Consider the following 24,826-nt stretch of genomic DNA (forward strand, 5'->3'; position numbering starts at 1 on the left):
CCCGGCGCTGCTGCTGCTATCGCTGCTCTGCCGTTGCCATAGCGACAGTGCCCTCTCTGGGTACGTGGGGCTGGAGAAGTTGCTCTGGCTCTGCGTCATATTTATTCCAGCGGATCTGTGTGGCGAGGGCTGTCTCCCTCCTGCCTGCCTCCCTGCCTGACTGCCTGACTGCTCGTGCCTCCTCCTCCTCCTCCTCCTCCTGTTCTTGCTCCCGCTCCTGTGATCCACTCTGGTCCTTTTCTTTCTCTCTCTCTCTCTCTCTCTCTCTCTCTCTCTCTCGCTCTCACTCTCTCCATTCCTACTCTGTTGTTCTCGCTCTCCTTCTCGCTGTCGCTACGTTGGTCAGTCCAGTCTGTTTCTCTCTCTCTCTCTCTCTCTCTCTTTTTTTGGTGATCATCGTTAATTGACCTCGCTCGGTGTCGTCAGTGCATGCTGCTGCTGGGTGCGCCTGAAGGTCCAGACAAAAGGGAACAAGGTAACTACGACTGACGCATCCGTACTCTAATACACTAACTTAACAGAGGGGTGGTGGTGGGGGCAATGACACTGGTGGTGCTGCACGCTGTCTGCTAGGCAAGTGTAGCGAGGGGGAGAAATGAATGTGCTACTTTCAGTGTCTGTCCATGTCAAGAGCGCAGGCACTGTGGTGTCAGCGTGTGTCTGTTGTCTGTTCCAGTGTGTTCTGTGCGTGTGTTTTTTTTTTGCGTTGCATCCTTGTGCATGCTAATGTGTCAGATTTAGAGGCGGTATGTTGTTGGTGTTGTTGTTTACCCTTGGTGTGTTTGTGTGTGTGTGTGTGTCTGTGTCTGTGTGTGTTTACATGTGTGTCTGTTTCCACAGGATCTTGGACGTTCAGTGGGGGTGCCAGGGGGAAAGGTGTGTGCGGACAGGTATGAAACACCTCACCAACGACACAATCACTTTGGCGCGTGCCAGTCTGAAACACAGGGCTCCACAATGAGAGAGAAAAAGAGAGAGAGAAAGAGAAGGGAGAGGAGACAGACAGAAAAACACTGAGAGGGAGGTAGAAACGACAGAGATTTTGGTTGGACCATCTTTGTTTTCAGAGGAGCGCTGTGTGGCTATGAGTTTGAGTGTGTGTGGGAGGGAGAGAGAAAGAGAGGGAAAGAGAAGGGAGAGAGAGAGTTTGTTCGTGCAAAAGAAGACCTGATTGTGCAGTCAGTGGTGAAGTGCATTTCCCGAGGCTCTGGGCTTCAAAGCCCAATCTCTGGCTCAGAAAAAAAAAAAGCCCATTTCCCCAAAGCTGCAGCACTGAGACACAGAACCTTTCATTGTGAAATTACTTTTCTTATATACACACTGTGTCTCTTTGTTCTTGCCTAACCTTTTTTTTTCCTTTTCCTTTTCCTTTTTTTGGTGGGGGGTTATAAAATGTGATTGCTCATTGTCTGTTTGGCACAGAGAGAAACCGAAGAATTGAGAAAAAGATAGAGAAAGAGAGTGTGTGTGTGAGAGAGGGATGGAGGCAGGGAGAGAGAGAGAGAGCGAGAGAGAGGGAGAGAGAAAGACAGGCAGAGATGGAGAACATATGTAATGGCCCTGGAGGCGGAGAGTTGTTGCTCCAGATCCAGAGAGCGGCGTCTGACAGCATGTATGACATTCTCCCTTTGATTGTCCTGTCACTCCCACAAACGGCGCCGTGCGTGTGACAGGAGCTCCTCGGTGGCGCTCTGGCGGTGGTGGAGGAGCCGGAGCTGGAGGCTGCCGGTGCTGAAGCAGCGTCTTATCGCTGTCGTCTTCAGCGTATTGATCCTGAGCCATGCACGGGAAATGCAGACGGTCACAGGGGCTGTTTTTAAAAGGCACTGATGCCTGTGCGTGTGTGTGTGTGTGTGTGTGTCTGTGTGTTGCCCGTGTGTTGCCCCCCAAACACACACACACATACTTACACTCAAACATTCTTCAGCCCTGACATTGTGAAGGGCTCGACAGGCTGCTCGTGCTGTAGGGATGACTGGGTGCATAAGGGAGCTAGCGGAGTGTGACATTCATCCCTTTAGAGAGTGCAGACGCTCCAGGGAGAGGGTTTAAGGAGAGGCAAGGTGAAGTGAGGCTAGTGTGAGTGTGTGTGTGTGTGTGTGTGTGCACGTGTGTGAATGTGTGTGTGAGTGTGAGTTTCACAATGTGGGGGTACCGTAGGTCCAGGTGGGAGGGGTGGCACTTGTCAGGCAGACCTGGCCAATGAGGAGTGTCGTGAGGCAGGGCTGAATTTCTCTGCTGGCAGACAAAGCCTATTTGCAGGTGTTTCATAACCTTGAAGCCGGGCTGTTTATTTGTGTGAACATGTGTGCGTAGGTGTGTATATGGGCTCCTGTGCAGAAGGAAACAACTGCATGTGTGCGTGTGCGTGTGTGTGTGTGTGTGTGTGTGTGTGTGTGTGTGTGTGTGTGTGTGTGTGTGTGAGAGAGAGAGAGAGAGAGAGAGAGAGAGGGCGGGGTGTCTCACAGGGTGTGTCTGTGTTTTTTTGGCCTCTGTATGCATGTTTTGCTTTGAATTGCGTCTTTAATCCCCACTGACTGTAGTCATTAAGTAGGCTCCTCTTCTCCTCTCAGCCAAATGACAGAGGGTAATTGAATGGCAGTGAGAGGGAGACCGGGAGAGCGAGGGAGTCAGTGAAAGCGAGAAGGAGAGAAAGAGGGAGGTGGTGGGAGGGGGAGTCAAGTGGAGGTAGGGAGACTGGAGTGAGCACATACCCAAAAGCCAGAGGAAAAAAGTGCAGGAGGAGAGACAAACAGGACTCTTCACTGAGCGAAGAAAATCAAGAGGGAGGGGGGGATTATTTTGAGGGGAAAAGAGAAGGAGAAAGAAGAGAAGAAGTGAATGAAGGAGAAATAGTGGGAGGTCTCACTTGAAACACAGGAAAGAAGAAAATGAGGGGGGTTTGTTTATGAAGAGTTTCTCCTCACACACACACACACACACACACACGCACACTCAAACATTCCCTACTCCTGATATTCTTAGCTGGTTGTGTTGTGTGTTAGTAGTAGCGGAGGGATGGGAGATGGAGGACAAATGTTTCAAAAGGACAGACCATGGATGTCTTCAGAAATGGAGAGCAAATAGGGATGCGTAGAGTTTGAGCCAGAAAAGTGGGGAAAGGAGGAGTATTTTTAGAAAAAGAAGAGTGGAGAGAAATGCACACAAGTGGGTAAACAGGAAAGCAGAGGAGAGCAGAAGAGAGAAGAGGAGGAGGAGAGGAGAGTGGAAAAGTGGAGAGGTCAGTCATGCAGGAGGGTCTGGCCTCACTCAACTCAACTCAGCTCAGTTCTGCTCGACTCGGTCCGGCTCGGCTCTGCTCTGCTCGGCACGCACGACCCAAACTGGGCAGGCTGTTCTGGAGAGGGAGGTGGGAGAGCATAGTGGGAGCGCAGAGATCTGGCACCCCAGAGGGAGGTGTGAGGGCAGGCGGGGCGGCAGAGCGGAGCGCGGTGCAGAGAGCTGCAGTTTGGCTCGGCGCTAATGAGCCTCTGCCTGTGGGCTCCCACTGTGAGGCTTTATCTCCCTCCCTCCGCAGCGACACAGAGCTAGAGAGAGAGCCAGGCAGCGAGAGGCAGGCAAAAATAGCCAACACATGCACACACAAACACACAACACTTACACACTCTCTCTCAAATACACACGCACAGTATTTATACACACACATTCTCACACATATTCACATACACACAGAACACTTACACACTAACACACTCACACACATGTACACATAACAAAAATCAGTAATGCCCACACACACACAAGCACATACACACACATTAACATGCCCCCCCCCCCCCACACACACACACACACACACACACACACAAACAAACACACCACTCCCCAGGACACACACGCAGACACAAACATAGCCTACGCATGTAGACAGGAAGGGCTCATGTTCTCTCCTATCTGCCTCACAGGTCACTTTGACAATGCTCACTCCTTTAAGCTCTCTCGCTCTAACTAATTCACTCTTTCCCTCACTCTCACTCTTTCACGTACTCTGCTCTCTCTCTCCCTCCCTCCCGTCTCTCTCTCTCTCTCTCTCTCATTTTCCCCTCCTACCAGTACAGCAATTTGCATATTAATGAGGTGGTGCGCTGCTAGCCGAGCAGGAATATGTCGTGCTTCCTGCTTCTCTGAGGGCTCTTGTTTCTTCATTTTATTTCTTTCTTTTTTTCTCTGCACTCCTCCTCCTCATTGCCCTCCCCTCCCCTTTTCTCCTCACTCTGTTTCTGTTTCTCAGAAGAAGCCCCATGCTAACAGCGTGTGGACTTAACCCAGACGTTTCTCTCTGAGCGAAACCAAACATGTGAGAAGATGTCGGTAGGAGGCTGTGCTTGCCCAGGTAAGAGCTTCTTTTTAATGGTCTCTTTCGTGCGCTAGTGCGTTTGTCATTCCCGCGAGCCGGCGCTAAAAGGTGCTTCCTTCAGAGGTGCGTATTGAGCCTGTGCGTCACAAACACGGAGACAGACACGGAGAGAGAGTGTGCAAGAGGGATGGGGGTGATCAGCAGTGAGCTAAGCTCTGATCTTGTGTCATGTTTTGAAACAACATGCCGCTCTGTTTCTAAACGCTTTTCTGGAAGGCTCGTAGTTAGTCAACAAAGTATTTTTTTCGTTAACTAAACTGAACAATTTCTTCATCACCAGGGCTATTTGGTTTTGTCTAGTTAACGTGCTTTAAGAAAGTGAGCAGAAATTCAAGGGCACACATGCAAAGTGTTTGTGTCATTCTGAGTTTTGAGTTTACTTTCAAGGAAGTTGTTTTTCGTTCGTTGGTGAAAGAGAGATACCTTTGCTTTAAGTGCCTGTGAGGTCAGCCAAAGTTTAAGGCTCTCGCAAAAGGACTGACATTCTTATAAACCGATCAACTGCAACTGGGACTTCCACAGTGGCAGTGTTTGGGTGGTTAACTCTTTGGTGAGTCAGGAAGTACTTGTACATAAGGCCATGCATGCAATGCTACATTGTAGCCTATGTGTGATGATGCTGAATGGGAGCCTTGGTTATGTCTGTATTACTCGATCTGCCCACTCCAGCACTAAAAGCATGATGTTAATGCCTCCACAGTAATATGCCACTCTTATCTTCTTATCTCTCTCTCTCTTTGCGTAATAGCTCATTAAAAAGTTATACCTTATGATGCTGTTATATCTTGTTCCACTGCATGTTCCTCTGACACTTTAAGTACTATGACAAGATGGTCTTGGGATTCGGGTGTGTACAGTCATATTTGTGATCTGAAGCTAATGTGGTAATTTGAATATCTGAAGCAACAGTAGATCAGAGAAAAACACACAGACACACACACACAGAGACCTTCATAGGAACGTCACTGGGAGACATCTCCAGTCTCTCTCCCTCTCTTTCTCTCCCTCTCTTTCTTTCTTTCTCTCTGTGGCTGGTTGGATGTCTGTGCCGCTGGCTGGCACTGATCAGTGAGCAGAGGAGAAGAAAAAAGGGGCAGCGACACAAATTACAAGCGGCCGAGGATCTGAGGGCCACTGAATTTAATAGGCGCCGTCCACGCCGGGACTCTTAGAACCGGCAGATTGAATTGTGGCGCCGCCCATCAGTTTAATGGCAATATTAAATTCCATAGAGGAGAGAGGTTATCTGCCCGCTTCAAGGGAGGCTCGCCGAGAAACCAGTGGGGGCCCCACAAGGGCCTTGTTGTGTTAAACCGCGACACTTAGCCGGGGAACATGCTGTTTTCCCCCCTAGCTGACTCTGATGTTGCTATTAGAGGTTATTGCAAGGCCAATGAATCAACATCAGCTCACATCATGTCAGCAGCCATATGCCCATTTCCAGGTCAACTCTGACTGAGACCGTTACAGAGGACTGGCTGGCAGAAATAAGAAATGATGGATGTTATGAGATTGGTATGGAGGTATGACTTTGTGTCAGTGGCCCTCGACTAGCTGCCAGAGGAGGCAGAGGTCGCTGTAGTGAGTTGGAATGTGGCACACTATGGAACGGTAAACAAAGCTATCACAATGGAGTGTAATAGCACCTGAACAGAGACCACTGACTGATACCAGCTGGCTGCTACAGGAATAGTCCCTCTATCTTTCTGTCTCTCTCTTTATGTCTCTCTCTCGCTCTCCCTCTCTCTTTCTGTGACTCTTAACTGCCAATCCAAATGTGTTTTTAATGGAGTCCACATGCTTCATGTTTACAAAAGGGGGAAAAGTCCATGAAACCCCAGGTTCCCGAAGAAAACAGAACAATTTGAGAGCCCTGTGCTATACCAGTACTGAATTTGCATCTCGGGGGCCATCGGCGACAGACACACACATGTGTGTTGGCTCCTCGAGAAAACTCTGCATGGCCGATGAGGGTGAAGATTAGCAATGCTGGGTATTATTTCTTCTTCTTCTTCCTCACCCAAATGGCTGTGGGGCAAGTTGGGACCAGCGCGTAGCTTCCTGCCATTTACCTCCAGCCGCGGGCGAGTGGCGTTTCGCTTACCCAAGTGCGATCCCTATCTCTGCCCAAGACCCAGCCATGAAAGCCTTTCTGGCAGCTCCGGCGATAAACAAGCCAACATTTGGCGCGTAACATTTGTTTAAAATCAAGCAGATTATGTTCACCCGGGGTACATTTTTTATGAGCGCAGTCATGGAAATTTCCACAGACGTGTGTCCTGTTTGATTGTTCTTTTTTTGGTGGTGGTGGGGGGGTGGTTGGGAGAGCAGAGCAGAGAGAAAGAGAAGGAGAGGGAGAGAGAAGGAGAGAGAAGAGAGGGAGAGAGAAGAGAGGGAGAGAGAGGGAGAGAGAAGAGAGGGAGAGAGAAGGAGAGAGAGAAGAGAAGGAGAGAGAAGAGAGGAGAGAGAAGGAGAGAGAAGAGAGGAGAGAGGGAGAGAGAAGGAGAGAGAGAGAGAAGAGAAGGAGAGAGGGAGAGAGAAGAGAGGGAGAGAGAAGGAGAGAGAGAAGAGAAGGAGAGGGAGAGAGAGGTTGAGGGAGAAAATGAGGCGAGAGAGAGAGAGAAGGAAAGAGGGAGAGCGAGAACAAGATGGAATGGGGAAAGAAGGAGAGATGGTGGAAAACTGTCTGGGTTCAGTTTTTTACTTACAAACCAAACTATTCTGGTTTTTGGGGTGAACTTTTTGCTCTCGTTTCAACTCGCCTCTTCTTCCTTTGGCCCCACGCTATCTTTATGTTGGGGTCCCCCTTGTAAAGGACACCAGAGTTTCATAAAACCTGATGTTGGCTGCCGCCAGAAACAAGAGGTAATCTCACCTCTAACTCCTAGTCGGCCTCCCACCCCCCATCCCTCCTCTCTCTTCAGACAGGTCCTGTTTGAAGTCCCGTTTATTTACATTCCAGTCTGGATGTGGGCTGTGCTGCACTGCTCCTCCACAGGGTTTTGGGGAACCCCAGTCCAGTCGTCCCATCCCACACACTAAGCAGACCCTGCTGAAAGATGCCATATTTCACTGGTATGGTGGAGAAGGCCATTCGACCTAGACTGATGGAGGGGATTTCTTTGTCCTCTATTTTGCAGTGCTGAAATCCTACTGACCCCCTTTTTTTCCTTCCCCACATGCTCATACACAAGTGTGATCCTGAGCAGAATGTGAGGCATTCTATTTATATTTAATGTGAAGGGAGCACAAGCCTTTGTTGAGACAAAATGGCAAGAAACTAGATTGCCTCTGCTTTCTCTGTCTGTCTCTCGCGCTGTCTGTCTGTCTCGCCCCCACTTCTCCCTCCCCCTGTCCTCTTTCCTCTCCTCTGCTCTCCTCTACACTCTCTCTCTCTCTCTCTCTCTCTTACTCACTCATGAAAACTGCTCTCTCTCTCTCTCTCTCTCTCTCTCTTTCCCTCCCTCTCTCCCCTCCCTCATTCTACCTCTCCCACACAAGCGCTCAATATCAGCAGGAGCCGTGCTACTTCATGCAGAAAGTCACATGACTCCACTGATTAGAGGGGAACGACTAAAAGCAGAGCTAAAATGGCAACTCAACAAAGCCCAGGCTGTTTGGTGTTGCACAATGGAGCCAAGCGAGGAGCCAAGAGCCAGGGCAGGGTGTGCCTGCAGAGAGAGACAGACAGAGAGAACGAGAGAGAACGAGAGACAGCATAAGAGAGGGAGACACAGCGCTCTGATTCACTGTTTCCCTGCTGGATTGGTGCTGCCTGCGATGTGAGTCGCCCCCCCCCCCCCCCCCCCTCTCTCTCTCTCTCTCTCTCTCTCTCTCTCTCTCTCTCTCTCTCTCTCTCTCTCTCTGCCCCCCTCCCATTTCTCCTTCACCCACCCCCGAGCTGCACAGAACTGTCTCATTACACCGAGCAAGAACAAAATGGCTTCCTGTGCAGAAAATCAGCACTCCTCTTGTTGTCAGCCTCTGGCAGCTTGGAACGAGGATGCAGGCACTCGTTAGGGATGTCACGTGTCGGTGATGGTGAGAGAATGGTCGCGGGGAGCTGGCATGTGCCAACCAAACACTCGAGTGGAGGGGAAGAGCTGAGATGAGATGGGGAGGGAGGGAGGAAGCCTTTGTTTGTGTATGGGGATTTTTTGGGGGAGAAAAATGTGCCCGCTGCTTTTTTATCAGTAGGCAAACAGGTTCTGTGCTTAGTGACATCTTTTGGATACAAAATAAATTACATTAATAATTATACAAATTACACAGGCATTTTCCCCCTCATCTCACTGAGAATCCATCAGATGATAAAATATATGGTAATCAACATGTACATCTCTGTAATTTTTCACCTAAAATTTTTACTGATGACCGCTGCTAGTGTGGAATTAACAGCACTCTCATCACCATTGATACTATCAAGCTTGATCGAGAGGAATGACAGCTTTTTACACTCAGCAATTACAGAAAAGGAAACAACAAAGTTGATTGTGTGTGTGTGTGTGTGTGTGTGTAAAGGAGCTCATGATGACGTTCAGATGAAGGCTCTGCTCTGCTCTGCTCACCGGGCAGGAACACACTCATGCCACTCCGCTGACCAGACCCCGCGGCGTACGTTGCCACGGGCGACTGCTTGTGCCCACTTCGAGAGAGAGAGAGGGAGAGAGTGGAGTCACCTCCAACTCACTCTGGGCTCTTACCTGTGTGCTGGGGAGGTTGAGGGGGATGGTTGGAAATTGGTTTGTTTATCTCACCACAGATATGCCTCGATCTTGGTAGCAGTTGCTCTGCTGCTGTGACCGTTTTACTTGTGCGCACTTGTAGAGGCATGCACAGCTAGCTATGCTGTTTTTATCTGTCACCATCTCTCTCTCTCTCTCTCTCTGTCTTTCTCAAAGAAGCATGTATCTGTGTGCGTACCGTACACAGATGCATGCATTCACAGTTTATACGCTTATGTTCCACATCAACATTCACTATTTATTTTTTTCTAATGTCCTTATATTTTTCTTGTCCTTGCATATGCATGAGTGCTCCATTTCTCCTGCCTCCTCTCTCTCACTCTCTCTCTCACACACACATATACACACACACATGTACACACACACACACACGCACGCAGACCTACTTGTGCTCTTGCACTCACATGAACATACCAATGTTCTCTCCCCTTCTCTGACTTGCTGCTAATGTCAAAACCACAGCAACTGAGAAGCAGATGTCTTTGCTTTGCTGGCGGCTTTGCCTGTTGCCATCACAACCACCAGCGGCCATTTGTGACAATCCCGACATCGTTTTTTGTTACAAAAGCATGCACCCAGCATGTCATGAAAATAACATCAGTCACATGAATCATAGTCAGGGGAAGCCAAGTTAAACATCTTTCTCTGTCGTTCCCTCTCTTAGGAGGAAGGTTCTCATGATTTATGTCTTGCCCTATATCCCCCTGTAACTCCAGTTTTCCTGAAAGTTTAAATGAATGAACATGCTTTTCTTTCACTCATCTGCTCCAAGAAGTGGAGAATGGAACAGTGGGGAACATTACATAGATATTTTAGATCTCATATCAGAGCCGCTTCTTCACACAAAATACCATCTGATTAGAACTGGACCAGATTTAATGGACCCTGGCGAGGTGGCTCACCTTCAAAGTGCCACATTTCAAAGTCTGACCTTTGTTGAACCACAAGTTATTCAGTACACTTTTTTTTTTTTGCTTCATAACCACTCAAGAGAAAGCCTTTAATGTCTAAGCATGTATTGTGGTAATGGAGTGGAGCTCTGGAGATGGAGAGATCAGCTAAGGTAGCCACATCTCTGGCCCTCGCCGGTCAAAATATTCCCCCCTCAGCAGTTCTGTAATGGTGGAGGCAGGCCAGCCCACTCTGGAGTAATGTTCTGTGGCAATGAGAGAGAGAGCTCTGTTTGATCCAGTGAGATTCTGGTGCTGATCCAGTGGAAGGAGTTCTAGCTCAGCTAATTAGTCCCCACGCACCAGAAGACCTTTTGTCCTGCTCTCCTGCTGGTCAGGGTCAACTTCAGAGTCTATTTTGCACTGTGCTCTGGAGGAACAACACTCAGACGGAGTCCTCTTAAGAATATGGAACATGATGTGGGGATGCAAAACCATAAGGCATAAATGTGTAATTATTTGTCATTACAGCAAGCCTTTTCATAAAGAGATGCACTTAATGTAATTAGGTTGACCCACTAGTCATCACAAATGTTTTAATGTTCAAAGTCACCACAGGGTGGCGACAGAGTATTAGGTTACCCGGGAGTTGTTGACAGTAAAGTTCTGGTTATGATTGCCAAGGGAAATATTTTTCTTATTATATTAGTATCATGTTTCTCCTTCGGAAGTTGTTACTATTATAGGCAACTTTCTAATATGCTCTATAAAATGGCGCAAAAAGTATGTTTTGAATTAGAGAATGCTTATCTAAATGCCATTTCGGCATCCTGTCTTTACCATATTCATTTTGTAAAAGACCTCTCGTATACTAAGTATTTCTGTTGGTGTATTTATTTTCCTGGGGCTACCTGGCCGTGAATAATGTAGACTGAACCAGGGCACATGGTGGCAGGAAATGATCCAGGATGACTGAGAAAAAAAGCTCTCCTCTCTGCCTCCGGCTTCTTAACAGTAGTTGGTATGGCACTCACACATGCGGCGGCTGTCGCCTGTGCATTATCGCGCTCTGCCAGCCGTGTAGCTGGGAGTGGTTCGCGTGAGTGAAGCTCTGATGGGGGCTGGGCTGTGGATAGGCAGGCTATCAGAGAGCCCCTGGAGCTAGGAGTGGCAGGCCAACTTATCATCCGCGTGGAAGATTTGGTCAGTGATGGGCATGCGTGTGGCAGAGCGCAGCACACTGCAACTCTGTGCAGCGGCTTGGCTTCAACCCCCCCTGCGGTGCCAGTCAGTCAAGTGTTTTTTCAGAGTGGAGGATTTTAACCTTGGAAACAGAATCCACATTGTGTGGATGGGTGACATTCAGGGATGTTTTGGGGGGGGGCTATTGAAATTTGGACCCTTATGTGGTAGAACAAGCCAAAACACACTGGTTATTATGTGGGAAAGGCAGACTTGAGTTAAATAACTGACGCACTGGCATTTGCTTGAATGACATGTGTTATGCAACTCCCCCATCTGGTTGGGTGGGGGGTTGTGTGGAGGCACATGCTCATAGGACACTATGACACATTTTCCGAGAGATTTCAGTGAAGACTATCTCTCAGAACAGCTTACTAAAATGAGTAAATAAACCAGGCAGAGCACTCGGCCATTAAGAGTGGTAGACCTTATCAGCACTTAACTGCAATGAAGTTACGTTATAGTAGCTTAAGTGTGTCTGCATTGAAAAATAACTGAAAACAATAGAATTCAAGCAGATTAAAACATCTTTGTTGTGGTTGTTGTGCCTCAATATATAGATCCAGTGTACATCTGATGTTCCAATCCACTAAATTTACTGAAGGATAGAAAAACAATAATTTCAAAAAGCCATTAAATATTCTGATCACAGTTGTATGAAAAATGTTTTTAATCCTAAATGAGGTCATATGCTATTTGTACAGGGCCCAGATTATGCATAGCACATCTAAGCTTGCTTAAGCTGGATCAGGTCGCTGTATAGAGATGGCAGCCTGTATCAGCAGAGCCTTATCAGTAAGACTGGAGTTAGATATAATGCCAGTAGATGGAGATACTGTCTCACATCATTGCGGCGTGCTGCTCCCTTAATGTCGAGAGCAGCAGTGCTCAGGAGAGGCATGACCCATCACATGCTCCTCACATGGGACAAACAGCCAGTTTAGAATTAGGCAGTCTGATTCTTAATGGGTCTCCCCTCAGGAGCCCCCCCGCCTGTGCTGCTGGTCTTGATGCTGCTGGGCCCTCTATTCCTGGTGCAGCCATGACAGTATGGTAGTGATGGCAGATTGACACTCCAGTGTTACTGTAATGACTAGAGGATTAGACCAGCTGTTTTCTTTCCTCACTGCTTTGTTTTGGGAATATGTACTGTAGATGTATGATGGAATGATCAGGTGTTCCCAACCTATTTTGGAAGGTGACCCTATTTTGATGTCACAAAACATTGGCGACCCCCAATAATTAATTCACAACATGTTGTGAGAGAGCGTGCATCTCCTCTCTGCTGTAACATCCAGTTGAGAACGGCAAATGTCCACAAATGTCCTAGCAAGCTAATTTGTTTGTTTGACAACCTCGCCTAGTTGTTTTGCTACTTTGTGGAACATTGATCACGCATTATTACCCATGATGATCTCATCCGGGATGTTCATTTTTACATAGCTAGATTGTAATGAAGGATCCGATTAGTTACTTAGCTTGAATATCATGGGAGTTTTAAAAATTTTTATGTAATGTATATATATTTTTATGAAATATACTGTACATCATAGAATTCAGTGAGATGTGCCCGCAGGGCTTAATTCTCCAGTGGCTCATAATCAGTCTGCGTCTGTGATGGGGACAGGCCATCACATTATCCACCAGAGAGGCTATTCAGGGAGACAAGGGTCTTGATTCATCTGAGTCCGAATAATCACTGCTGCAGAAATTTCTATATTACCTGCTGAAGACAGCGAGTTGTTGTGAAGGATGATTTTGTATTAAATATTTGTGTTGCATGTATTTAAGTGCAATATTATAGTGTATTATATAACAAGATTTATTTACTAAAAATTCTAAAAGGCTTGAATTAAGATGGGCTGTTCATGTTTTTTTTTTACATAATTTATCACATATCGACTTTTTAGTGTTTTCTAGGTGAAGGAAATGAGGATTACCCTAGAATTAACACCCATCAAAAATTGTAACGTAATATCTATGTAGCAAGAATTGTAGGCCCGAGGTTTGACCTGAGGGGGGAGGGTAGCTGCAGTAAGCTTGAACACTGCTGGGGGTTTCACTCGGGCTAATGCGAATGGGTTGATGTGGAGGCAGAAAGGGGAGTGCATGTTGGGGGAAGCGCGGAACCAGAGAGGAGGACTTTAGCTATTGTTCAAGCCTGGCCAGGAACAAAGGCTTGTTCGGGGTTCTCTACCTCCAATTACCCGTACACAAGGCCTTTTTATCAGCGACTGCAAACTAATCGTTGTGGTGCATTCGGTTAGAGTGTATCGCTTCTAGTCTCTTCTGTTGCTTACCAAATGTTTTTCATTTAGAGGGTTTTTTTGTCATTCTCGACTGGGACGGTGAACGGAATTGCTAACTAGCTAACTGTAACGTTAGCTGACGAGAGTAGCTAGAATAGAGGAGCATTTTCTGCCCAGACTTTCTTGCAGGTAAGTGTGGATGCTGTGCATGTTATCGATAGTAGAAGTGTATTCAATTTACCCATTTTTGATTTCGAAGTTTTCTCCATTGCTTTACAAAACCTAGAGAAAAACTGTGTCGCCACGGGCCCGACTGACTGCAAGCTAGCTGCAGCTGGTATCTTGAAGCTAACTGTAGTTAGCAGGCTTAACGTCAGAGCTCTCGTTAGCTGACAGAATACTAAAGGGGTCCAGCTAACCTTATTAGCAGGATTTAATCGTCGATCAGCTCCAGATTTAAGGTTACATTGCTGTTATAGTCTGCTTTAAAGTTAGACAAATGTTTGCTGTACTGTATTCTTGGTTACTTATTTAGTTATAACTTGCTGCGTGGTTACTTCCAGCAATATTTTAAAGATGGCACACTAGGCTACAAGCTAATGCTCATAGCCTAATAGCTAACCATGTTTTTGTTGACGACGAACATTGGCAGATGCACACTTAATGGGCTATTCGTGTACGGTCTTTGCACGGTCTTTGGTTTTATTAGACGTATATATTTTAAATTGGCCATCGGGAAAAGAGATACTGTCCATAAATATTGAACACACTTGAATTGGGGTGTAACTTAGTTGTTTAAACCGAGCGACCCCCTTTATCGCTTTTCATTCGGTACGTTATCCTGCCATGTCATTGTGTGGGCTATGTTTTGCTGTTGAAAAAACTGGTGTATATTCTAAAGGACACATCTATAGGCAAGTTTGCGCTAACATGTAGGCATTTGTCATTTTATTATCATATAAAATCTTGAAAATGTATTCTCTTTGGCGTGAGAAGTATCAATAACGTTGCATTACCGTCGTTAACTCCTCCAGTGTTTTCCTTTATGATACTCTGAAACCTGAAGTGTCTTTGATCTGTCTACTACTGTGTACTAAACTGCCAGCGTCAGCATGAGTACCTCACAAGCGAAACATTTTATTCTTAAATGGCATTAAGTATTGTCAAATTCAATTAACCTTAAAATGATGAAACGTACTTATAGATAACGTTGTTAAACAATACATTTATTTAGTTAATTTACGTTTGTGGCTTTCTGGATTTTAAATTCGGCAGGACACCAAAAGGTTGTAACATTGTTTACACTGCAGTGGCGCTTTACTGGTTAGGCAATTTGTAAAGTGTCATGGACAACCAATGGTGCACCTAATGCAGCTCATAGGTTGTTCAGAAATAAATGGTCAGATTTGCTGTAACCCAGATGTTACAGCTTTAACACTAGTTTTTAAGCGAAGTTCTGGTTCTTTGGGTGTAGTTAAGCAAGGGTGGGCTCATAAAAACTGGGTTTATGTGAATGTTAAGGAGGACTGGGAGTGGGGGTTGGGACATTGGAGGCACGTTGGTCTCCATAGTGAGAGTCAACCTGCCCCAGTCATAATTGGATGGGAGGTAAAAACAACTCTTGCTGTTAAGGCTGCAGTCTTGTGTGCAGCCTCCTGTTTTCATAATGGCAATCCCCTTTAAATTGGAATCTCTCTCTCTCTCTCTACCCCTCTGTCTATCCATCTCTCTCTCCCTCACTCACTCACTCACTCATCTCCTGAGGAAATCATAATGATAGTAATAACCCTCTCAGGCTACACAAGGTCTCCTCTTGGGGATGTGAGGGCTGTTTTAATGGGCCCCGGCATTCACACACAGCTGTGCATTAGACCGGAAGGAGGGCACTGAGGACTCTTTTACGGCCGTGCTCCCCCTTTCCAGCTGCTAATGAACCCTGCCCTGAGCAACTAATGACTGCCATTTCCCATACAAAACTGGGAAGCTCAGCTGGGCAGAAGGCATTTTTTAAAGTGTCATCTAAGTCTGTGTGGAATCTATAGGAAGGAAGAGGGGAGGTATGGAGCCAAGGGGGTTGCAAAATGGTTCCTCTCACCCAGCTTCCATGGCTGTAGTGGTGCTGCAGCTGGAACGTCAAGGGTTAACAATGCTTGCTGGCTGGCTGAGCGAGAGGGAGTGCGAGTGGGGGTTGGGTGACACTCTCTCACACACACAGAAGGGAAGGAGATGGAGGCAGTGCAGTAGAGGATCACGTGGTCCCTCCCTCTTGGGCAGGGACAGGAATGAGTGTTTATCAGGGGTGGAGATGGCTCTGAATGCAAGAAGCCATCTAGATGTATAACAGTAGGATCATCACAAGATGTTTTATTTCAGGAATATTTTGTAGTATTTATTTGTAGTACCTGATTTATTTTCTTGCGTTGGCTAGTTGGTATTAATACACATTGGTAGCCTCTATTTAGCAAAAGGAAAAAAAACATTTTTTTTTTTTTTTCAGATGCAATTTGCATTCAGAAATGCAATTTGCCAGAACCTTGTAATAATGTCAAGTTAACATGAAAGAACTTACAAAATGTGGGATGTGCCATGATGGACACAGCAACCATGTCCTGTGTGGAATTTTGGCTTTGCCTGTTATGGTCCATCGTTGGAATGTTTTAAGGCTGTGTTGGAACTCTGACCATGTCGCAGGTGCTCACTCAGCAACCCTTTCTCTCTTGTCTTGGCAGGCTGCTCCTCTAAAAATTTCAAGCTGTACTCCCCAAAGGAGCCCCCCAACGGTAGTGCCTTTCCCCCCTTCCACCCAGGCACCATGCTGGACAGAGATGTGGGGTAGGTCTGCTAACAGAGCCCAGTGCTTGTGTTAGATAATCATCAGCTTATTACTTCCTCCGAGAGGTTTTTTTTTTAATAAGCCATCAGCAGATATCTCATAGATATGCCCTTTTTCTACTGAGTGCTTGTGTAGAATTGCATCAGATTTAACTGCATGTTTGTGGCTTTGCAGCCCCACACCAATGTACCCTCCTACATACTTGGAGCCGGGAATAGGGTAGGTAGATTTTTGTTGCATGGTGATACGTTTTTATAGAGTAGCTAACTAACCAAACACCCCGTCTACCCTGGTATACTGTTAAACTGTTCAATCTCTGTTTTCTTAGGAGGCACACACCGTATGGGAACCAGACAGACTACAGAATATTTGAGCTTAATAAACGGCTACAGAACTGGACAGAGGTAAGACTGTTGTTTGAAGAAAAAAAAAAAAAAAACATTGGCGTGGTTAGAAAACAAATGTGAGTAATGGCAAGTCTAGTACTGTGAACTGCTAATCTTGAATTTTTAGTCATTTGACACATAAAGTATGTTATGTTTATGTTATGCTCCCAATGAATAGATATGTTCTCGTTTGGTTAGCAAGTGATGCTATTCAGTTCAGTGAGAGAGAGGCATAACCAAGTAACATATCTGGGCCAGCTTTGATATTTCATCTCTGTGTTTGGTCTGAATTCACAGGACTGTGACAACTTATGGTGGGATGCCTTCACCACCGAGTTCTTTGAGGATGATGCCATGCTCACCATTACGTTCTGTCTGGAAGATGGGCCCAAACGATATAGTAAGCTTAAATAATGTTCTGTTATCTACTACGCCATTATGTGCTATTTATCACCTATGTTATTCAAAGAAAGAAAGTAATAATTGACATTGATCAGTAGTTTAAAAATAAAGAAATTAACAGCGCCTACAAGTTAATTGTAATAACTGAAAACAATTTATCCCCTACCTCCAACAGCTATTGGTCGGACATTGATTCCCCGATACTTCCGGAGTATCTTTGAAGGGGGAGCTACAGAGCTTTTTTATGTTCTGAAGCATCCTAAGGAGTCCTTTCACAACAATTTTGTGTCTTTGGACTGCGATCAGTGCACAATGGTCACACAGAATGGAAAGCCCATGTTCACACAGGTATAGCACCACCATTGCTGTTAAATAAGATAAGACCACTTTGTTAATGTATCTCTGAGATTGATCCTGTCAACACAATTTTAGGAATTGTAAACAAATGGTTTATCTTAATGTGAAATAACTGTTTTGATAGAAGACAAGTACAAGCAATAAAAATAGATATAAAGTAATATAAAATGTTTCAACCTACCACACAGGTCTACGTGGAGGGCCGTCTGTACCTTGAGTTCATGTTTGACGATATGATGAGGATCAAGACGTGGCACTTCAGCATACGGCAGCATCGCGAGGTGGTACCCCGCAGCATCCTGGCCATGCATGTAAGAATCTCCAACTGTGTAGATTGTGGGTTTCATTGAGTTTGTCTCATGACCTACCCAGTTGCGAGTGGTAAAAAAAAAAAACTTAGACATGAAAACAAAAAGAAATTTATAAAATTGTTTAACAATTCAGCGGTGGACATTGATTAACGTATAATTGGTTGTACCTAGTCATATGTTATCAAAATTATTTACAGAATAGGGACATTTATAATACATACTCTAACAAGGATGACTTTGTGTTGTACATGTCAAGAAGCACATGTTGTTTATTTGTAAATAATCATGACCTTCTTGTTCGTGTCAGGCCCAGGATCCCCAGATGTTGGAGCAGCTGTCAAAAAACATCACACGATGCGGCCTCTCCAATTCCACGTTAAACTACCTCCGAGTAAGTGTGCTTTTAAAAGATACTCCAGTGTCTAGTATGTTTGTTGAATTCTAGCAGCAGCATTATCCGCAGTATTGCTTTGCGTAAATCATAGGGCTTGAAAGGTTAAAGAATAAATTTGGTTTTGTATCTCAGATTTCAGTTTGGTGCACTGACCTAGAGACTGGTCAGACCAGTTACTCATGTGGTCGTGGTGTTTGTTCGGCATAAAAGGAAGAGGGGGGGTAATTTGTTAACTTTAGGAAGCAATGAATTGCTGCAGAAAGTAATTAGCCATGTCATCCTTCTCTTCCATCAGCTGTGTGTGATCCTGGAGCCCATGCAGGAACTCATGTCCAGGCATAAGACCTACAGCCTCAGTCCCCGAGACTGCCTCAAGACCTGCTTGTTTCAGAAGTGGCAAAGGATGGTGGCTCCACCAGGTAATGGGAATACAAAATACAGCCTCCTCACAGCTCACTTTTACAGTGAATGCACAATGAACAACAATGATGTTTCCAGCTTTTCGTAACATATATTGTGCGATCTTGCGGTCAAAATACAGGATTGCAAATTGTAGGGGTGGGCATGCGAAGACTTAGAAATTGCTCTTAAAAGGAGTTTCAGAACTGATCAAAATCCAAAAAGGTGCCAAAGACCCATGTGACGAGAGCCCTTTATGTCTGAACCTCCCCCAGCCGAGCCAGCCAGACAAGCTCCCAATAAGCGGCGGAAACGCAAGATGTCCGGCGGCAGCACCATGAGCACGGGCGGCGGCAACAATAACAACAACAACAGCAAGAAGAAAAGCCCCGCCAGCAGCTTTGGTCTCGCCAGCCAGGTACCTGTAAGCATCACATTCTGATCCTCAACTTCTATATTACACACGTGGTGCATGCTGGGGGAGAGGGGTGGGCTTGGTAGGGGTGGAGGGGGTGCTGGGAAGGACCTGTTTACCTAGTTGTAAGTGAGTATGTGTGTGTGAGAGAGCTACTGGAAGCATGGGATTGGTTAATCTGCTGATTTCAATGCGAGGTAAGCCCCATGTCTTAAAAAAAAAAAAAAAATTAAAAAGACACCAGGACATGATCCAGTGATGGGCAGTCCCTGGTCCTTCAGGACCGCGCGTTTGTGGGTTGACACATGCTTGGTTTGGCAATGATTGACAGGCGAATTGACCAATGACTCGAGACCCGAGGTGGAATTGAACCCGTGCTGCACTCAAGGATCAGGGATGCCCACCGCCGGCCTGGTCACTAGGGCAGGCCCACTGAGCCGTGAGCCTGGAAGGCTGCCAGAAGTCTGTGCCCCCAGCCTAGCTGCTTCTGAGACCGTCCGCGGAGCTGTAATGGCCTCCCAGGATGACTGTTGTTGATCCGAGGTGTCGGGTGCTTCACTGACCGTCTGGCAGTCGAACAGGGTCATGGTTGAGTCGGCCCTGCAATGGGCACTCCTGAGGGAAGCGAAAGTGATTGTTACTTTTTTGGGCATTTTTGATTTACCTGACAAGTTTTATATAGTGCATCTCAGCAGTCCTGTATCTAGATACAAGTTAAAAGTGTTAACAGGTCCAGTTATAACAAAGATAATGGACAGGTGTGGAAATCCTGTTGGAAATCCACACAAATGGGCCCCATGTAGCTCCATGGTAATTCCAGAGCTTTTTCAGCACTGTAAGCCCCTCACTCACGTTAGTCCTCTGCTAAGGTCTCTTTTTTTGGGTGGGGGAGCCGTGAAGGGAGCTGCGCTGCCCTGTCCACCCCACCCCGACCCAACCCCGGTAGCGGGGATAATGTTTTGCGGCCCTTCCTGTCCTCTGCAGGATGTGATGGTGGTGGGCGAGCCCACGCTGATGGGCGGGGAGTTCGGGGACGAGGACGAGCGTCTGATCACGCGGCTGGAGAACACGCAGTTTGATGCGGCCAATGGCATCGACGACGAGGACAGTTTCAACAACTCCCCGGCCCTGGGCGCCAACAGCCCCTGGAACAGCAAAGCTCCCTCCAGCCAGGAGAGCAAGAGCGACAACCCCACCTCCCAGTCCTCCCAGTAGACTACTGCACTTGCGCGGCGGTGGGGTTTGGAGGGGGGGGGGGGGGGCAGGTGGTGGACTGAAGTGGGGGGGCAAGTGGAGGTGAAAACAAAGGGGAGAATTTGAAGCCAGGGAGGTGGTCACTACTAAAGGACAGTTGACATATTCATATATTGTGTGAGTGTGTTTGTGTGTGTGTGTGTGTGTTTGCGTGCCTGTGTGATATGCGTGTAGAATCATAATGACACAATAGAATACAAGTCCTCAAAACCGGGCCTCATGGTCATTGCTCACTGTTCTGTAGGGTCCCTAGTGATGGAGGTTTCCATTAACAAGCTTTTCTCAGATGTGCGTTTGGGTGTTTTATAGAGCAAAACTGCAAACTCAGCTCTCGCTCCTCAGCACAGCACAGCACACTCCCTCTCGGTCATTCAGCTGAAGTGTGTGGGTGCTTTTGAGTGTGTTGTTTTATTTTATTTTTTTTTTTTTTTTTATTATTTTTTTTTTATTGTGGGTGGGTGTGTATTGATTTCCCATTGCTGCATACAATGGCTGGGTCCGGTGCGGTCCGGGTCTCTGACTAAGCAGTGTTAGCAATGGCCGCTGCGTCTGTGGGTTCTTGTTCCAACCTCGGGTCTCTTGTGTGCAATCTGCCTGACATGGGCACTCTGGTTTCTGTTGTGCTCACTTCACAATGAAGGATTATATATTTTATTTAAATCGCTTTTAGTAGAGACAAAAAGTATTGTGTGCACTTCAGATAAAAAAGAGAGAGAGAGGATAAAAAAAACACTCAGCTTTTTTTTAAAAACTCAACTATTTGTTTTGTAGGACCTGGTTGGAACAAAAACCTGTACAGTGCCGGAGCTTGAGGACCGGAGTTGAGAACCACTACCTTTTAATCTGAAAACAAACGAATATTAAAAAAATGAGTACAAAAAAGCTCAAAGCATTGAGATTGAGGTACTGGAGTTTGGGGCACATTCACCCTGATCAGATTGAACTGACCACAAAAAAGTCCCAGACTCCGCAGAAGTGTTCTTTTCTTTCTTTTTGTATCTTTTACATGGGTTTTGTTTTTTATTTTTTATAACAGTTTTTTAAAAAACAAAACCAACTAGCAAGCAAAACAAAACACCCTGAATATTCTTTGCACTGTTTTCACTGTTTTCTCAAACTATTTTTCTTATAATGGTGGACTCTGTTCTTTTTAGTCCTCTTAATATTAAAACATGCGAAAAACATCAGAAAAGTGTAACTGGAGAGTAAAATCTATAAATGTGTATAAAAGCTATTACTGTCAAATATTTTGTAGCATTGTTCTCATAATGATTATGTAATTACATGGTCTGTGTATGTGATTTATCAGACAAAATCATGAAAAGACTATCTTAAAGGTGCAGTAGGTTTTTTTTTTTGTCAAAAGAAAAATGTTTTTAGTCTCACAACAGTGTGATTTCATTATTTGTTTTGATGGCATGATGGAGGAAACATTAAATAATGGGTAAAATAATCACACATTTTAGAATGTACAGGAAACTGCTGTAAGCTTCAGAAACAGCATTTCAATTATTTCTGAAGTGCGTTAGAACTACACATCATGAAGCCTTTATTTTTGAATAAATTTGACGACAAAAATTCCACACTGCACCTTTAATTGTGACTTTAAAATCAGACATCAGACATTTTAAACATCATTGCTTTACTCTATTAAAAGAAGTGTAAGTCATAACCTGCATGTTCTATTCCCCACACACGTGCAAGGGTCCACTCTTAACATGACCCTCTTGATTCAAATTGCCCATAGCACTTTGTTTCCTGATCAAGCTACAGGAGAGAAAGTGGCCGAATACCTCCGAGTTGACTTCATTTGAAAAGATTTTTTTTTTGTGTGTATGTGTGCAACTAACCATTTCTTGGATGTCTTTGCACATCCTATTTTAATCCCCCTTGTTTTTATTATGTTGGAAAAGAAATCCCACTCCTTTTACACTGCTGTTAATGGTCTCTTAAGGTAATATCTAGCCCCCCCCCCCCTCCCCGCCCATCCTCTTAGTTCTATAAAAGATTTCTAAGCTACAAACCAAGGAGCTGATGGCAAGATCCTTTAAGATCCCCTCTGATAAATTTGTACAAGAAAATCATTTGTGTGGGAGTTTTATTATAGTTTCCCCCCCTCATTTTGTAATTTCAATTTTGTGTATTTGTGCTTGTATATTTAAGACAGTAGCCAGTTTCTGTACAACTGTACTTCAGTGTATTCCTCTTTAGAACACCCTAAAGACCATCCCTGTCTTATGTAAAAAACAATAACATTTTTGTCAAATAAAGAAATGTATGAAGTTTAAAAGTAAAGGGTACAGATACCATTCACGTCAGAAGTAGATAATAGTTTTTACTTCAATGTACAATGTATTTATTTTTTTGACTTCATGTCATTGTATTCTTTCTGGATTCAGTTTGTCTTTCTGTAAAATATGTCAATATTTGCTGGGAATGAATTTGATGTTGCTACTCTTCGACAGGGACATTTGTGTGTAACCTGATCATTTATTAAGCACCAGATGAGTTAGACATAACATCAGTAGGAAACAGCCGAGTAGTAATTGTCTTGTTTCTTTTCTAGCTCAGTCTCATTTGGAAAGAAGTGCCCCTGTTACAAGTGTAACGATTGTGCAGCTCTCACAGGGTTGCATTGGTTTGGTTCTATGTATCAGAGGTAGGAAAACCTGGATTCTGAAAGTAAAAGTCCTACCATGTACAAATTCTACCTGTGCGCTTAAAAACAGGTGATTTTTTCCAATTATCCAATCTACCTGGTTGAAGTGTTGTGATAATTAGAATGACCAGGTTTAGTGAATGGATGAAACAAATTTGTAGTAGACTTTTACTTTCTGATGTTGGGTATTTTCACCTCTAATATAAATGAATACCAGTCACAAGACAGCAGAGGGCACTGCAAGGCACTCTTAAACATGTCACGTTATTCACACTGCATACCCTCACCAGCTTTAAAGCACTGGTGTAATGAGATATATATATATAAAAAAAAATGTCTTTTTGCAGAAACTTTTTTCACTAATAGTTGCTCTGTGTTCTTGATATGAAACCAAAATTCAGCAGATAAATGAACAGTAGCAGAGTTATTGGATATCTTAAGGAGCTACTAGCAGGGTGACAGCAGAAATTGAATGGTGATGTACCCTCTTTGCTGTTCCCCTGATCCAGGGGGCAGTTTGATATATATTTTTGCTTAGTTTCTGCCATTGATAATTCATGTATGGTATCAATAAAAAATAATTTTCACTTGTAAAGTATTTGTGGTGTCTTCAGTTGTTTCTTTGAACAGTTAGATCAGTCTTGTCTCTAGGGGAAGTGATATTGATGCTATTTACATTTGGAGAGATATGGTAGATCAGCGCTAGTAAATTTAACGTGGTGGTTGATATTAATTCATATGTACAGAACCATAATATAAAATTGTACTCTACATGTACTAAGGCAATGCAAATATACTACGTTTTTTTATAAGCCTGAAAGAAAATGGGCAAATTAATTCCAAATAATTTAGATGGTGTGTTTGAGGCTACAGTTGAAAACACACAGTACCAGTCAAAAATTTGGACACACCTACTCATTTGACAGATCCGTCTCTCACTTTTTTTACATTGTAGAACAAAACTGGAAACTAAGAAATAGCACATGTAGGGTTATGTTGTAAACAATGTAATGATTACATTTCTCACACTTTCTATCTCTCAACCACCTTAAGTTAGGCATTGGGAATGGTTTTCCAACAGTCCTGAAGGAGTTCCTATGCTGCTTTTCATTCACTCATGTTAATCGAGCTCATGATGTTATGATGATGCCGCTAGTGTCTGAAGAATCTGATTCATGAAACATGTCATGTACAATACCAATCAAAGGCTTGGACATGCCTACTCTATATGGAGTCTGTGGAAATAATGATAAGACAAAATTGAAGACAAGAATTAAACATGAAATATATACTGTATATTGGAATCAGATTCTACAGAAGTACTAAGATGTCAGTTTTGTTCTACAATGTAAAAATAGTGAGAAAAAGACATCAGTCAAATGAGTAGGTGTGCCCAAATTTTTGACTGGTACTGTAAATGACTAAACCTAATAATGCATCCTTTTCTAAGAAGGTTGTTGTATGGTTTTCTGCCGTTTGTTGATGCGTAGTAAATCAAAGATTCATTTGACTTTTGAGTTGTCCTAGACCCCAAATCCTGGTGTTCATCTCACAAAGTAACACTTTTGGAGAAGTACTGTCAGCATACAGATGGCACTCTATTGTAGACATTCAAAATAGGTGAGGAAAAAAAACAAGAGAAGTGGTGGTCTTGTGCGTAGTGGTTAAGGATCTGGGCTAGCATGCAGTAGGCTGAAAAGTTGTAGGTTCACCCGTCTTCCACCATGGTGCCCTTGAGCAAGGCACTTAACCCTGAGTTGCTCCGGGGACATTGAGCCTTGTAATAAACAGTACCCTCCAGAATTATTGGCACCTCTGCTAATGTTGACTAAAAACCGGTATAAAAAATAATCTGTTGGTGATTTATTGTAATCTCACAATGAAAAAAAAATTGAAATTTTGAGAAAAAGGA

At 44.7% G+C, this 24,826-nt stretch overlaps 1 protein-coding gene across 10 annotated transcripts; it reads left to right on the forward strand.

The window, feature by feature from the left end:
* Positions 1-21: 21 nt before the first annotated feature.
* Positions 22-23,512, forward strand: ldb1a (LIM domain binding 1a). 10 transcript variants are annotated; one of them, XM_048269399.1, is made up of 13 exons: positions 22-475; positions 841-890; positions 4,253-4,354; positions 16,234-16,336; positions 16,512-16,556; positions 16,666-16,741; positions 17,021-17,123; positions 17,301-17,473; positions 17,671-17,763; positions 18,101-18,184; positions 18,483-18,606; positions 18,862-19,010; positions 19,986-23,512. In XM_048269399.1, exons 3-13 carry the CDS (start codon positions 4,327-4,329, stop codon positions 20,214-20,216), a joined length of 1,209 nt encoding a protein of 402 aa, XP_048125356.1. In that variant the 5' UTR covers positions 22-475; positions 841-890; positions 4,253-4,326; the 3' UTR covers positions 20,217-23,512. The 10 variants fall into 10 exon arrangements, with proteins under 10 accessions (XP_048125356.1, XP_048125357.1, XP_048125355.1 ...); XM_048269398.1 differs by having other exon boundaries at positions 111-475; positions 17,671-17,793; positions 18,862-19,004; XM_048269395.1 differs by having other exon boundaries at positions 114-475; positions 17,671-17,793.
* Positions 23,513-24,826: the final 1,314 nt, after the last annotated feature.

This window comes from Alosa alosa, chromosome 18, assembly GCF_017589495.1.
Source record: "Alosa alosa isolate M-15738 ecotype Scorff River chromosome 18, AALO_Geno_1.1, whole genome shotgun sequence".
NCBI lineage: Eukaryota > Metazoa > Chordata > Actinopteri > Clupeiformes > Clupeidae > Alosa > Alosa alosa.

Bases quoted from the DNA above. Each gene is read 5' to 3' on its own strand.
- ldb1a (XM_048269395.1), top strand. From the start codon at position 4,327: ATGTCGGTAGGAGGCTGTGCTTGCCCAG. The intron at 16,557-16,665 runs GTAGGTAGATTT...CTGTTTTCTTAG, and splicing joins TACTTGGAGCCGGGAATAGG to GAGGCACACACCGTATGGGA. The intron at 17,474-17,670 runs GTATAGCACCAC...CCTACCACACAG, and splicing joins GAAAGCCCATGTTCACACAG to GTCTACGTGGAGGGCCGTCT.